Raw genomic sequence first — 13909 nt, 5'->3', positions numbered from 1 at the left:
AGCTAGTCTCCAAGGAGGAGTCTAGTTTGTCCAATATAATTTTTAAGAAACAATAGAATAGTGTAGGAGGGCGGCTCCTCCTCCCGTGCCGCCGCCTATTGCTCGGGCGGCTATATGCTGACAGTGGACTGCCGCTCCGAGACTGTGTCGGAAGTGGGACTCTGCCGCTGCAAGCGCCCGCGGCCGCATGGGTCACGCGCCGTGGGCTATATGCCGAGCTTAAATTCGGTAAATCGCCTTTCGGCAATTTGTCCGGACACCAATCCCCCCCTTCCACTGCGCGTGTTAACATTTTGAAACTGCCAAGGGCTAACTCGGAAATCGATAGAGCTACAGAGTACAGCGCCGCGGAAAAGCGCATTCGATAGCTCTTTTAACGCTCTTTCGCCATCATGTCCTCAGATTTGACCTCAGGTCAAAGGTTTAGCCTCCAGAGGGCAAAAACTTAAAAATAGCAAAAAGTGTTTACGAAAAGTGTTTTTTCGGCAATAACTTTTGACTCAAAAGAGTCACGACATTATTTTTGCCAGCATCGTGTTTCTCTCGTTGAGACGCTTGGAATGAACTAAAATTTGATCTTGAAAGGTCAACTTGAAAATTTGACCTCAGGTCAAGGTCATGACCTGACCAAAAAAGGTAATGTTGCATATCAGTCTATCCGCATCGTCGAGCCGAACACATCTAAGGCGTTTTCATCGCTCTAGCATGCCTCTATCAGAAGTTATTAGCGAAAAACTGTTAGATACTATTCGTGACCTGAGATGACCTCGGGGACGTAACAAGGGGCCACAGGTGCCATTTTCCGGTTCAGCTCGTCAATTTTACCTGAGTCTCGATGTTTGAGAGTGTCTAGAATGGCGTTCGTGCAAAAGAGACGCTTTTAACCCGGCAGGCAGTGGGCCTCCCATGGGCCTCCCGGCCACCTTCCGCGCGGGGGGGGGGGGCATTTCCCCCCGTATCTCCAAAACTACAAGACGGATTCGTAAAATTCAAACGGCGTTCGATAGCCCAGTCAAATTTGTTGGATGAAACCAAATTTCATTGATCTCGGGGTCACCGACGACGTCACAGGTCAGGTCAAAGATAAAATGTTTCACCGTTCACGGGTCTTCTATAGGGAATGCGCTATAACACCGAGCAAAACGCATTTTGTCGAAAATCAGCGATAGGGCGTCAGTTGCCTAGTAGTACATATGTTGCTATTAAAGGTCACTGATAATACCAGGTCAGGTCACAGGTCAGGTCACGAAAGGTCATCACATGAACCCAACTTTACTAAGGTTGTGCGATGCATGTTTTATGGCCAATTTTTCTTTTCCAGTTCAATGGTGTTGGTAATAAGACCATCAGGTACGGTTTAGGTCACTTTCTGGTGGGGGTCAGGTCAAGGTCAGGTCAAAAAAGGTCAAACTTCAAAATTGATAGATTTTCATAAAATTGGTTGTGATTCGATGCAGCTCGTCACGGGGAGTCTAATGATGGTCTTTGTTTTGCGCTACGAGGTCTAGAATTGCAAAAAATGAGTTTGAAAATTTGAAGTCATCAATTTTGAACAGTTTTTTTCGCTATAACTTGGCAAAAAAGAGGTATCGATCTCAAATTTGGGATATGATTAGAAGGCGGTCGAGACTATCACATATCTTCCGGTTGTTTTTATTCAAAAACCTGTTTGGATTTTTCGGCTATGATATTCAAAAAATCTATTTCTTATTTTTAGGGGTCAAAATCCAAAATATTCAAAAATCTGAGATTGCAGTTTTGAAGCCCTGGTAATTCTACACTTTTTATGTCTGAAACATTTTTCTGTGACTCTAAGGCTGTAGGCCTGACAGCTCTTCCCGCGAAACCTTTTTTGGGTCGAAAAGGCTTTGGTTCTTTGGTTCTTTGGTTCCCCATGCATTTACAGTTCATGTACAGGGTGCGCAAAAAGTTCTGGTCCGTTTCTGTACTTCGATAAACGAATGCAATCGGAGTGAATATTATCAACGCTAACACCAAATACTAGTTTGCATTATCAAACTACATAGATACATAGATACTTTCAAACTATGTAGATACTTTCACCCGCCTCATGCGCAAAGTAACCCCCTTATCGGCAATGACCTTCTCCACACGGAGGCAGAAAGACTTGCATGTCTTGATGATGTAGGTGGGGTCCTCCGTTTCTCACATCTTCACGATGCGTGTCTTCAGGGCCTCCAAATTGGGATGGGACGCTCCCTGAAACTCGTCCTGCAAAACGCTTAAGACGCTTTAGTCAAGGGGTTCAGGTTGGGTGACAGAGAGACGGTTGGGCACTTTTTGCCGCCCGAGCCGTGGGCTGTCCTGGATGGCCTGAGACACGGCAGTCACATTATCAGAGTTTTGACTAGACGTGACCGGCCTGACTTGGCGGCATCCTCCAGGACCTCCCCTATTCGTATTTGGCTTTGATACGCGTAATTGTTCGCAGGGGGCTCCAAATTTCATCGCAACCTGCTCAACGGTCATGCCCGATTCGGCCGCTGCGCGCGGGTATCCAACGACAATGTGACGTTTAGCCTGCCTCCATGACTGGCCGTTAATTAATGGTCTGCTTTGTTCGACATCTGGCTGTGTAGCAGGATCATTGAAGATATTTTTTGCGGCTATTAGCTTCCCGAAACGCAACCACAGCATGCGTAGGAGCGCTTACTGTAAGAGGGCCAGAACTTTTTGCGCACCCTGTATGTACCTACCTTATTGTTCATTGGCATTTTTCATTGTGTGTCCAATAGTTTAAGCTTATTATTATATGTCAGTCGCCTTCTTATTATACTTTTGATTACGTCTCTGCGATTGCAACTGCAATAACAGCGCAGTTAAACCGATTGTCGCGCAGTTATCAGCACGGGGGCGTGATCAAGCTACTAAATTTCGAGGTCAGTGTTCGGTGGGGTGACGGTTTCGTCAGAATCGGTCGCCGTGTCCCCGCACCTTCGGAGGCTGGGGCGCCGCCCGCCGCGCCGGACAACCATTCAGAGGTGTTCACTTCGTCTTCGGAGGCGTGACCCCTAATCGGAGGCTGTGCGGTCGTCCACACCGCGCGGCCAAGTGCCGTTTGCCGACAGCCGTGACCGTGCACGCAGCCCGGTGGTGTCATTGTCCCTGCAACGGGGAGCGGCCCACGCCACGCCCGCTCCGCCGGGGATAAAGGAGCGCAGCGCCCCCGGTCACGTGTCTGTCCGCCTCCGACGCTGACGGGGCTCGGCGGCCAATTTTTAGCCGGCCTGTCGCTAGTTGGCTACCCACTTGTTTATTTAGAGCGAAGTTGGGCCACTAATAGCCGGGAGTCGGCATTGCGCGGCCGGCGGGCGGGTCGGGTCGGTCCTCAGTCGTCGAGTGGGGTCAGTCCGTTTCGGGATCACCAGTGGTGGACGGCAGCACCATGGACAGCGCGGAACGGTGCTCCAAACGGGGTCTGCTAATGCAGGTGAGAGCAACTACGGACCAAGGCCCCATATACCACAGACTTGAAACTGCAGGATGCAACAGATTGTGCGCAGGTCAATGAACCAAGAGTATACTCAACCCTCGCATGTGTAGGGGGGGGGGGGTCGGATGGACCCCCCCCCATGGTTTTTCGCGAATAACTCGCGTAAAAAGCGGCCGATCGCGACGAAACTTTCAGTACCCTCGCATTGATCAATTTTACACCTACCCTGAAAATTTCATGACCCTGACCCAAATGACCTTTGACCTGTGATCTCTTTTCCGAGACCATGTTTGGCCGGAATCGCGATTTCGCGTATGTCGGCTCGCACTAGCCGCGTGTTTGCAAGCTTTTCGTGGTTTGAAACGTTCAACCATGTGATTTGATGTTACTCCCGTGTGTGTCAAGGTCATCTGAAGGTCAGGTCAGGTCATTGACCTTTGGTGACCCCGGGTGACCTCGGGTCACTTTTTCGAGTTTTACATGTTTCTAGGCTAGTTTTTGGAGCTGAATTCGAATTTAGCAACCATTTGAACATTTACGAAGTAGTTTTGGTGACTTCGTAACATGTTACGAAGCTGTCAGAGGCGGTTGACACGTACTACGAATACCCGTCACAACGCCTACTGGTTGACCTGACCTGACCTGACCCGACCTGGTCTAAATGCTTCAAGACATCATCTGTGATCAAAACTAACACGATATTCGTGATCAGCACCCCGAAAAACCCCTTAGCAGCCACACTTTACGACTTTCTAAAAGGTCCCGATTTTCCCGACTTTGGGTCATTGACCTGACCTGGAAGGTCAACCAATGACCTAGGACCTTAAAATTGGGTATCATCGGCTTCCTCTCGTCACGGGCAACACGCTCGTTTTTTCCGCGAAGCTCTAGCTCGATCAGGGGCCAAACGGCAAGGGGGGGGGTCCAACCGACCCCCCCCCCCTACACATTAGAAGCTGGCAAACGCCGCACACATGCGAGGGTCAACCTAGAAACTACGCATTCAGCCCACTGTCTGTTCGGTTGTCAGTCAAGGAAGTGCAGAACATTTAATTAGCAGAGCAAGCCAGAAGCGATTCGCTAATCCTGGGGAATCCGTAAGATCGTCGCGCATGTGACTTCTGTTTCGGCTTTTGGCGTGTTAATATGCACTCAGTGGCCAGTGCTGTGAAGAAGTCCCGCACGGTTAAAGGGACCCTCCCACCTTCAAAAAAGTTTATGAATTGGCATGAAAGTGATGTCGCTCGGTTCAGAAAGAGCAAAAACGAATATCTACCAAATTTCACCGAAAAATATTCACCGGTTTTCAAGATATTAGACTTTTACTTTTGTTTACTTTTTTGGGATCTCCGCTGTTTCTAGCGACTTTATTTTAGAGGTGCGGCGTTTGCGGCAGATGTTGCGCGCAAATGGCATATACCACCGCGTGCTACAAAACGTTTTAGTCAAACATTTAAAAATCGTTAGATATTTGCGCTGACGTCACACATTCAGAGGGGTATTCCTAAGCATTAGCCCCTCTGAATCAAAATGCTGCAATTTTGAAATTCAATATTTCCGATTTAAGGCATTTCTCGATGTTGTGAGTGCCAAAACCGGTAATTGTGAGCCAGGGACCCCATTTTGGCTATCTCAACTCAAATCTAATGTTAAGGTGGGAGGGTCCCTTTAAAGTGTTGCCTTACAGGATCAATCAAAGTTGGCGGCCGGGGCTATGCCCGGCTATGTCAAAAATTAAAATGTTGTCGTGATCTTTTATTTTTACTTTGTCCCTAGGCTATTACATGGATTTTATGTAAGGTTCCATTACTTTCCCTGTATAGACCAAAACGTCTTCCGTCTCAAACAAACCGGACGTCAATTGTTCTCGGTTTCACTTTAAAATCGGCTGTCTATCCGCGAGACGGTTTTTTCCCAGTTATCGGCAGTCAGCACAGGTACAGGAGTTAAAACCGTGGGTAGCTAGAGGTTAGAAGACATTTACCTAAATTAACGCGCCCCACTGGGGTCTGTGTATAACACGCCCTACTGGGGGGGGGGGGGGGGGCTATTCATAGCCCCCCCTCCTAACTCCGAAACTACTGGGCCGATTGTCAAAATTCAAACGGCGTCTGATAGCCCCGGAAAAACTGTCGAGCGAAACCTAATTTCATTGACCTCAAGGTCACCGATGACGTCACAGGTCAGGTCAAAGTAAAAATTATTAGCACTTTGGCTTGTTCACATTTTGGGCTCTGGCCGCCGTCTTACAAGTCATATCAGGCTCATTTTTGGTTTCCACACTCGTGAACAGATGCTCTAGATACCTTGAGGGTACCAAACTTGTACTTTGATTTTCAGGTCAGGGTCAGGTCATCACAGGTCACGAAAATATTATATCATGCGTCGGTCACGTGACACATGTTTTATGGTCCATTTAGGCCATAGATTTCGAATTTGATGTCGTCTGTGTCATTCGAGGTCATTTTGAGTCGAATTTAGCTTAGGTCAGGTCACTTTCAGGTCAAAAAAGGTCAAATTTTGAAGTTAAAATTTTTCAACAAAAAAGGTGTCTATTGGGTGCAGTTTGAGCTCAGGAACACGATGGTGCCATTTATATTGGTGTACGATGTCAAATACGTACTGAAAAATTGATTTGAAAAATTAATAATTGTGTATTTTTTTGCAATAATGCGTATAACTTGGCCATTTTTGAAGATATTTAGCTAAAACTTGCTAGAGTTAGTCATAATCATGCGTTCTGTTACATATATTTCGGTTTTTTCGAAAAGTCAAAAACTTTTTGAAAAAAATGTAAAAATATAAATTTTGAATATTATTATATAAGATTTTCGAAATTTTTAAAATTTTGAAAATCCGAGATAGCAGTTTGATAGCGCGGTCAATTCTGAGTCCTTTCATGCAAAGAAATTGGATCTAGCTTAAAAACTGAGCTCTTGGGAGCGATTGCCGTGGTTCAATGTTTTGCGTCGAAATCGGACGAACATGACGTCACTCTGACGTCATTTCCGGCCGACCTATGGTAGCTACGAAGTTCAAATTTTGACACAAGGTGTCAAATTGATGCAGCCGAAGGTACTGAAAGTTTGGCGTCGATCCGTCAAGCGGTTTGGAAGTTATTGCAGAAAAACGGGAGGGGGGGCTATAAATAGCCCCCCCCCAGTGGGGCGCGGGTTAATGTAATTAATGTCATAACGTACGTTCCTAAATATTGACATGACACGCGACTGCCCAGACGTCAACGAAGACTTACGGCGACTTACAACGACTTACAACGAAGACCTATTTACATATGCGGCCCCCATGATTGGCATGTCACACATATATGGCTCATTGTTACAAGGCTTTAAATGGCCAACCCTCAACAGACCTATCAGCTTCCCACATGCTGAAAGAGACCGAGAGGACGGGGGGACAACCCTCTCGCCGTTTAATCCCTTGTAGAGCTTCACAGAAAAACGACCGTGTCTCGTTAGAAGACGGAGCAACTGGTATCCAATTTTATGCTATCAGGTATTCAGGTCCAACTCAACTCTGGACTCTTAGGTCAGGTCAAGTGCCCCAAGGTAGAGGCTCGAATGGAAAATAACTTCGTCAAAAATGGTCACAAGGGTTTGATTCTGGCACCATTGTATAATCGTGTTTGGCATGCTCAAAGTCGAATGTAGAGTGGTGTACTTTTACAGAATGGTCAACTTGGGTGTTTACTTTAGGTCAACGTCAAACAATCAACAATGCCAGCAGTGCAAAGTCAGCAATGCAAGAAGGCAAAAGTTAGGTATCGAACCTTGCAAGGAGGGTATGAAGTGACGAATTGACGATTTTACGTGCTTGAGACAGTCTTAGGTTTTTTTTTTCTGGCGCCAAAAGTGTCCGTATTTCACACTGACCTACAATGGTGAAGTCTCGTGACTGGTCTGCCCTCAGGTGAACTTAACCCGCGCCCTGATGGGGTCTGTCGAGCAACGCGGTCTGATGGGGGGGGGCATTTTGCCCCCCCCCCCCTAAGATCTCGAGAACCACGCAACATAGCGACAAGCGGCAAACGGCGTTGGATAGCCCCAACGGGGACCTACCTTGTGACCCAATTTTATTGACCTCGGTCTAACCGATGACGTCACAGGTCAGGTCAAAGGTCGAATGTTCACCGTTTACAGGCATTTCAAGAAATGCGTTGTAAAATCGAGTAAAATGCATTTAAATGAAAATCATCGAAGGGGAAATGTTCGTCAAACACATATTTTGCTATTTGAGGTCACTGATACCAGGTCAGGTCACAGAGGTCAGGTCACTGCCCAGCCAGCAATTTTGCTCCGGGCCCAAGCAGGCTCAAGTGCGGATTGCCCGAGATTTTTAGTCGGGCTAAAGTCGGCTAGGGCTTGGGCTAAAGTCGGCGTATGACACAAAAACGCCGACTAAAGCCCATGCTCTGCCGGAGGTATGCCCGCTCTGCGAGCTCCGGACAGCCGTAGTTTAGCCCTAGTTGAGCGACGATTGGCGTTAGCCCGATTTAAGCCCGAGCAGTGAATCCATTTATATAATGGAGATTACTCTGGGCCCGAGCGGGCTGAACTCCGGCAAGCCCACTCTGTGTGCCCTGTCTATCCCGACTTAAGCCATAGAAGTGAATGGGGTTTATACATTGCAAACTGCTGTGGCTTTGCTCGGGTTCGGCTCGAGTGACGGCTCCTGTTTTCTCAAGTCTCGACTTGACTTCATCTTGCTTTTACTTCACACTGGATCAAGTAGCAAGGAGCAGCCAATGCACTTTCAGCAGGTTGTGCGGTTTCAATGCATATTTAAAATTGTTACGGTCACTCATATGCTCTGTTAACCGGTCATCGAGCATTGCGAAAGGAAAGTAGTGGTTGACTTTGATTGAATGTATATTTCAAACGACTACAGACACTCAAATGAAACACAAATACATGAAACAGTGGACTGCAAACTGCAGCAATAATATGGCATGAGTCATGAAAAAGCGCCATCAAAACTATAAAACAATCAAAGGCCCGCTAGCCTCCCTCCCCGTTCATAATACTTGGTTGAACACTCAACCGAAAGCACAAAGTAAGGACAGCAAGTAATCGCTCATAAGACATAAAGCAATTAGCAAACAATCGTTTATAAGGAACTTTACTCTGGTGAATGGGAGCTTTGGAGGCGTCTGGCTCCTCCACACACACACACATCTGCAGTAGGTGGTCGGCCAACTTTCGGCGCAGTTTCCGTATCTCCGTAGGTATACCGTATTTCCGTAGATATACCTACTTAATTATAAGCAGGCAGTTTCCGCTAAACCACTTGGCGAGGGCGACTGCGGCGTCCACCCGGTCCTGGTTTGTATAACTATTACATTTTTTGGAGCCATTTGCTCTAATGGTACGTACCTGAAAAAGAGATTAATTGGTTTAATTTACATTGCATGTTTGCTTGAAAAATAACTTATTGTTGCATCAATACTGTAAAAGCACTTCTCATTGATCCGTATAAAATGGTCATTCGATTTTCAACGCGGACAGAGAATGAGCGTCCTCGGTGATAAGTAGATAAATATTTGTGTTTTGTATTTCATTTTCCTGGTTCAGAAGTGCTGGTATTTCACAAAGATATAAAGGCACGGAATGCGGCTTTTCTGAGCGAGGGTAACGTCGCCAGGCTGAACAGCTATTCAGATTCATGTTTGATGGCGTGAAACTCAGTCAAAATCATGACGTTTACATACGATCAAGCGCACCATTCAATACACTTACCTACCGTAAAACTTCACGCCAGTCCACTTGATAAGAGCAGTGAGCACTATCCCTTCTTCGCGCTGTCACACGCGCCCAAACATCAACCACCAAATGCCTCAACACCGGTGTGTCGTTTCGTCGCACAGCGCACAGACTGTCACAAACGCTGCACATGATTGGCGCAGAACTGCGCATGCGCGAACAGCCGAACAAGTATGGCTAAGCTCCGGCTTTACTCCAGTTAGCCGAAGGACACAGCCAGCTTGATCAGCCCGCGCTCCGCCCAAGTTAAGCCTGTTTTGGATGCGCGGGCAGATGTCGGGCTGAGCTACTGCTATCCGCACGTGGGCATAGCTGCGGCATGCCCCAGCTCAGCCCTAGTAAAAAATGCATTGGTTTTGATCAAAGTGGGCAAACCCAAGCTAAGCCCAAGCTGCCCGACGTTTGCCACAGTTCAGCCCAAGCGAATTGCTGGCTGGGTGAGGGTCACAAATTAAAAATATCATGTGATGCATGTTTTGTGGTCCATTTTATATGCCAAATGCGACTAGGTATGTGGGACAGGCAGCCCTTGGGGTCAGTTGAGATTATGTTTTGGTGAAGGTCAGGTCAAGGTCAGGTCAAGTTCAGGTCAAATTAGGTCAAATTTCAAAGTTGATATTTTTGCATAAAATGGGTATTGATTCGATGCAGCTCGTCACGGGGAGTTCAATGGTGGTCTTTGTTTTGCGCTACGTGGTCTAGAATTGCTAAAATTGAGTTAAAAAATTTGACGTCATCAATTTTGAACCGTTTTTTTCGCTATAACTTGGCCAAAAAGGAGGTATCGATCTAAAATTTGGTATGTATATGGAAGAGCGCAGGGACTACCTAATACCTACCACATATATTCCGTTTTTTTTTTCGAAATTCAAAAAAGGTTTGGAAACATTTTGAAAAATCTTTTTTTGGGGGGTTCAAAATCCCAAAATTTTGAAAATCCGAGATACCGGTTTTGTATCGCCGTCTTTTCTCTACACAACCACATAAAGAACTTTAAAATTGCTTGTTAACTGTAGATTTGGTGAGCGTTTCAAGATGTCATGTTTTTTGCCCATTTTTACTCGAGCATGACCTCAGTTTGACCTCAATAACTTCTGACCCAAGGTGACCTGTGACTTGGAATTGTGTGTGAAGGTGTTAAATTGATGCCCGGGACGGTACCCAAAATCTGGCGGCGCTGCGCGCCACCGTTTTCTCGCTATTTAAGAAAAACCACAGGGGGGCCAAAATGGCCCCCCATCAGGGCGCGTGTTAATGAAAAGTCAAAATACGAGTATCAGGGCTGTCAGGATTTAGGAGGTTTCTATGCCCTGCAACTTTTACCTCCCTGTAAAAGGCTCTGTGGCACCGAGGGCGTTGCAAAGTTGCGGCATCTTAGGACGAGCGTTAACCCGCGCACCGACGGGGGGGGGCGGTTATCCGCCCCCCTGAGGTTTTTCGCGAATAGCGGGCAAACCGCGGCGCGAAGTTTGGTACGACTATTCTGTCATCAATTTTACACATGGTGTGCAAGTTTGAACCTCCTAACTTTCAAGGTCAGGTCACCAGGTCACTTTGAATGACTCAACCTCAACTAAGTCACTTTTTTTTGCAACTTTGTCATCGTGTCAGAGCTACAGTAGATGACGGAGTCCTTTGAAAGTCGGAGGCTATTATTAGGTCATTGGTAGCTACAATTTGCATATCTCGGAATTTTGATATCGATGACCTAAGGTCAGGTCAACTTCTCGACCTCCCCATTATAATTCAATGGGGGAAAAATCAACTCCCTGTTTTTTTCCACTAAAACGCGTCAGAATGACCCCATACACCATACATGACTTCATATACGATCAACCTTCACTACCTTGAGGTCTGTTTTGCTGTTGGGCAGCTGTAAGGTCATGTGACGTCATCAAAGGTCACCAAACGTTTTTTGCCAATAACTCCTTGCCAAGAACAAGATACAGCCGCGCAGATGGTCTCATTGTATTCAGCTCGTCAAGACGCATCGAATAATACCTATAGGTACATGATGACCTCGAGGTCACGTGACCTGAGGTCAACCTTTGACCTTGACCGTTCGAGATCAACATATAATATGGTTCGATGCGGATTGACGAGAGGATCACGATGGTGCCCTTAGTTTGTTCCTAGCTTGGCCAATTCGAAAGTTATTCGGGAAAAACTCTCCATATCTAGCGCCGCCATTTTTTACTTTTTTGACCCATGTGACGTCATTTTTGACCTGACCTGAAAATGACCTTAGTAAAAATTGTAGACCTTGTCCGTGCGTACCCCATGCCGTTTACCGCTTGTCGCTATCTTGCTTCGTTCTCGAGATCTCAGGGGAGGGGGGGGGGGTTCATCCGCCCCCCGTCGGTTCTAAGTTGGTGCAGTCGGTGCGCGGGTTAAGTTAGAGTGTCATAACGTCCAGGTATGACGTCGTAGGTCAGTGAACTGACCCGGCAATGCAATCATTGTTAGCATATTCAACTTGAACCAAAGATCAGGTGTGCCAACTTTCAGGTCTCTGTGGTCAGCAAGTTCAGAGCATTCGCGAAAAACGTCGGGGGGGGGGGAAGGAAATCCATCCCCCCCTGGCCTCGGCCGGCGAAAGTTAAAGCAAGAAGTTGTACAGTTTTCTTTTTATGCGAGGTAAACGACAAAACTGTGTCAATTTCAGACACTGCGGAAGGGCAAGTGCCCGAAATGCCCCCCCCCCCCCCAGATCCGCCAGTGTTCGGAATGGAGGAGGTGGGACGCTGTCTTCGACGATGGAGCCCGCCGGTGACCGAGCGCCGCAATATCTGTCACCTAGCGCCCCCCTGTCTGTGAGCCAGCTCCGCTCTCCGTGACCCAGCGCCGCGCTCCGCTGCCTCCAGGTGCTGACTGCCGTGTCTCTCTCCACCATGGGCTTCAACCTGGGGGCGTCGCAGGCGTTCACGGGCGTCTTCACGGAGCAGATGACCTCCGCTCGGGCCGACCTGGCGCTCACACGCTCGCAGATCTCCTGGGTGGCGGCCATCTTTGCCATGGGAAACATGAGCGGCTTCCTGATGTCCAGCTACGCCAACCCGCGGCTGGGCACCGTGCGCATCGTGCAGCTGTGCGCGCCGGTGGTGGCCGCCGGCTGGCTGGTGCTGGCGCTCGGTAACAGTTTCTGGACGGTGCTGGCCGGCCGCGCGCTGACCGGGGTCGGCATCGGCACCAGTCTGGGGCCCACCATCACACACATCGGCGAGATCACGTCCGTCAACCTCCGCGGCGTGCTGGCCATCTTCATCAACGTCATGATCAGCATCGGCATGCTGAGCATCTTCCTGAGCGGCTGGCTGATGGGCTGGCGCCACGCCTGTCTGGCGGTCGGGATCGGACCCATCCTGCTCATGTTTGTCGTCACCCTCGTGCTGCCGCGCTCCGCCAAATGGATCATCTCCAAGGGCCACCCGGAGGAGGAGGCGCAGCGCTCGCTACACTTCTACCACGGCAAGGACTACGACGTGCACCAGCAGATACAGAGCATCCGGGAGTCGCTCGGCGACGAGCACCGGCACGACGCGTCGCTGCTGCAGGTGCTGAGCCTGCTCAGACACCGGCACAACCTCGTCCCGTTCGGCCTGATGCTAGGCATCTACACGTTCTTCGTGTTCTCGGGCGGCTTCACCACGGCCTCGTTCGCCCCGGTCATCTTCAAGGATGTCGGTGGGTTCAGCAACCCGTACATCGGCTCGATCCTGCTGGGCGTGCTCAGAGTGGTGGCTTCCGTCGTCGCCAGCATCGTGATCCGCAAATGCGAGCGGAACAGCCTGCTCTTCATCAACAGCGTGGTTGGCGGCGCGGCCTGCCTGATCAGCGGCTTCTTCTTCTTCTACAGCGCCGCGCTGGCCGACTACGCCTGGGTGTCTCTGGTCTCGGTGCTGGTGATCGTGGGCACCATGTCGCTGGGAATCGCGCCGCTCACCAACGTGCTGCTGACGGAGCTGCTGCCGAACGCGGTGCGCGCCGAGCTCGGCGGCATCCTGCTGCTCTACTACGGCACCGCCAGCTTCGCCATGGTCTACTGCTTCCCGCTGGTGGCCGACAGTGTCGGCATGGCCAGCGTCTTCTGGTTCTTCGCTCTGATGCAGGTGCTGATGGCTGCGTTCGCCAAACTGTGTCTGCCGCACACCAACGGAAAATCCATCGAGGAGATTCAGAAGCTGTTTGTGAAAAATATTACGAATGTCGCCAGCGATCCCATCCATCTCCACGCCAAAATGAACAAAACTAATGGTGGTTTGGCCTATCAGACATTCCAGGTGGAAGACCTTGAGAGGCGACCGGCACCTTCGGAGTCGTAACGTGTCTCACCCTGTCCTAGAAATTTATCAGTGAACAATGTTCATTGATAATATTAACTGTGTATCCTGTAAAACGCAATATGTGTCAACAATCATTAGCGAGCTTATTGAAACAGTGAGTTCAATTAGACTGCATTATATGTATCATGATCATTCATCAATAGCCCCATTCTTTTTGCACTTATCGTTACGGATACGATGCTTAGGCTTATTGGAGCAGACTTAGTGTCCCATATATCGAATATCACCGAGTGATAAATGCTGTGAGCTACTGTGTCATTTCAAACTGTAAGTTCTACTGAGCCGCCTAGATAAGACATTTTCTATATGCACTAATAAAGTGAGCATGGAAATGG

The 13909-nt window shown here is 48.5% G+C and overlaps 1 protein-coding gene across 2 annotated transcripts; it reads left to right on the top strand.

Annotated features, from left to right (window-relative positions):
• The first annotated feature begins 3119 nt into the window (after positions 1-3119).
• LOC122373531 (facilitated trehalose transporter Tret1-like) lies at positions 3120-13906 on the top strand. Of its 2 annotated transcripts, none has more exons than XM_043351673.1 (2): positions 3120-3451; positions 12096-13906. In XM_043351673.1, the coding sequence occupies exons 1-2, from the start codon at positions 3407-3409 to the stop codon at positions 13551-13553; spliced, it is 1503 nt and encodes a 500-aa protein (XP_043207608.1). In that variant the 5' UTR covers positions 3120-3406; the 3' UTR covers positions 13554-13906. The 2 variants fall into 2 exon arrangements, with proteins under 2 accessions (XP_043207608.1, XP_043207610.1); XM_043351675.1 differs by having other exon boundaries at positions 3196-3451; positions 12150-13906.
• Positions 13907-13909: the final 3 nt, after the last annotated feature.

Source organism: Amphibalanus amphitrite, unplaced genomic scaffold (genome assembly GCF_019059575.1).
Source record: "Amphibalanus amphitrite isolate SeventyFive unplaced genomic scaffold, NRLGWU_Aamphi_draft 001511F_arrow, whole genome shotgun sequence".
Classification (NCBI taxonomy): domain Eukaryota; kingdom Metazoa; phylum Arthropoda; class Thecostraca; order Balanomorpha; family Balanidae; genus Amphibalanus; species Amphibalanus amphitrite.
Note: the sequence above shows the minus strand (reverse complement) of the source record. Positions and strands in the feature narration are given on the sequence as shown.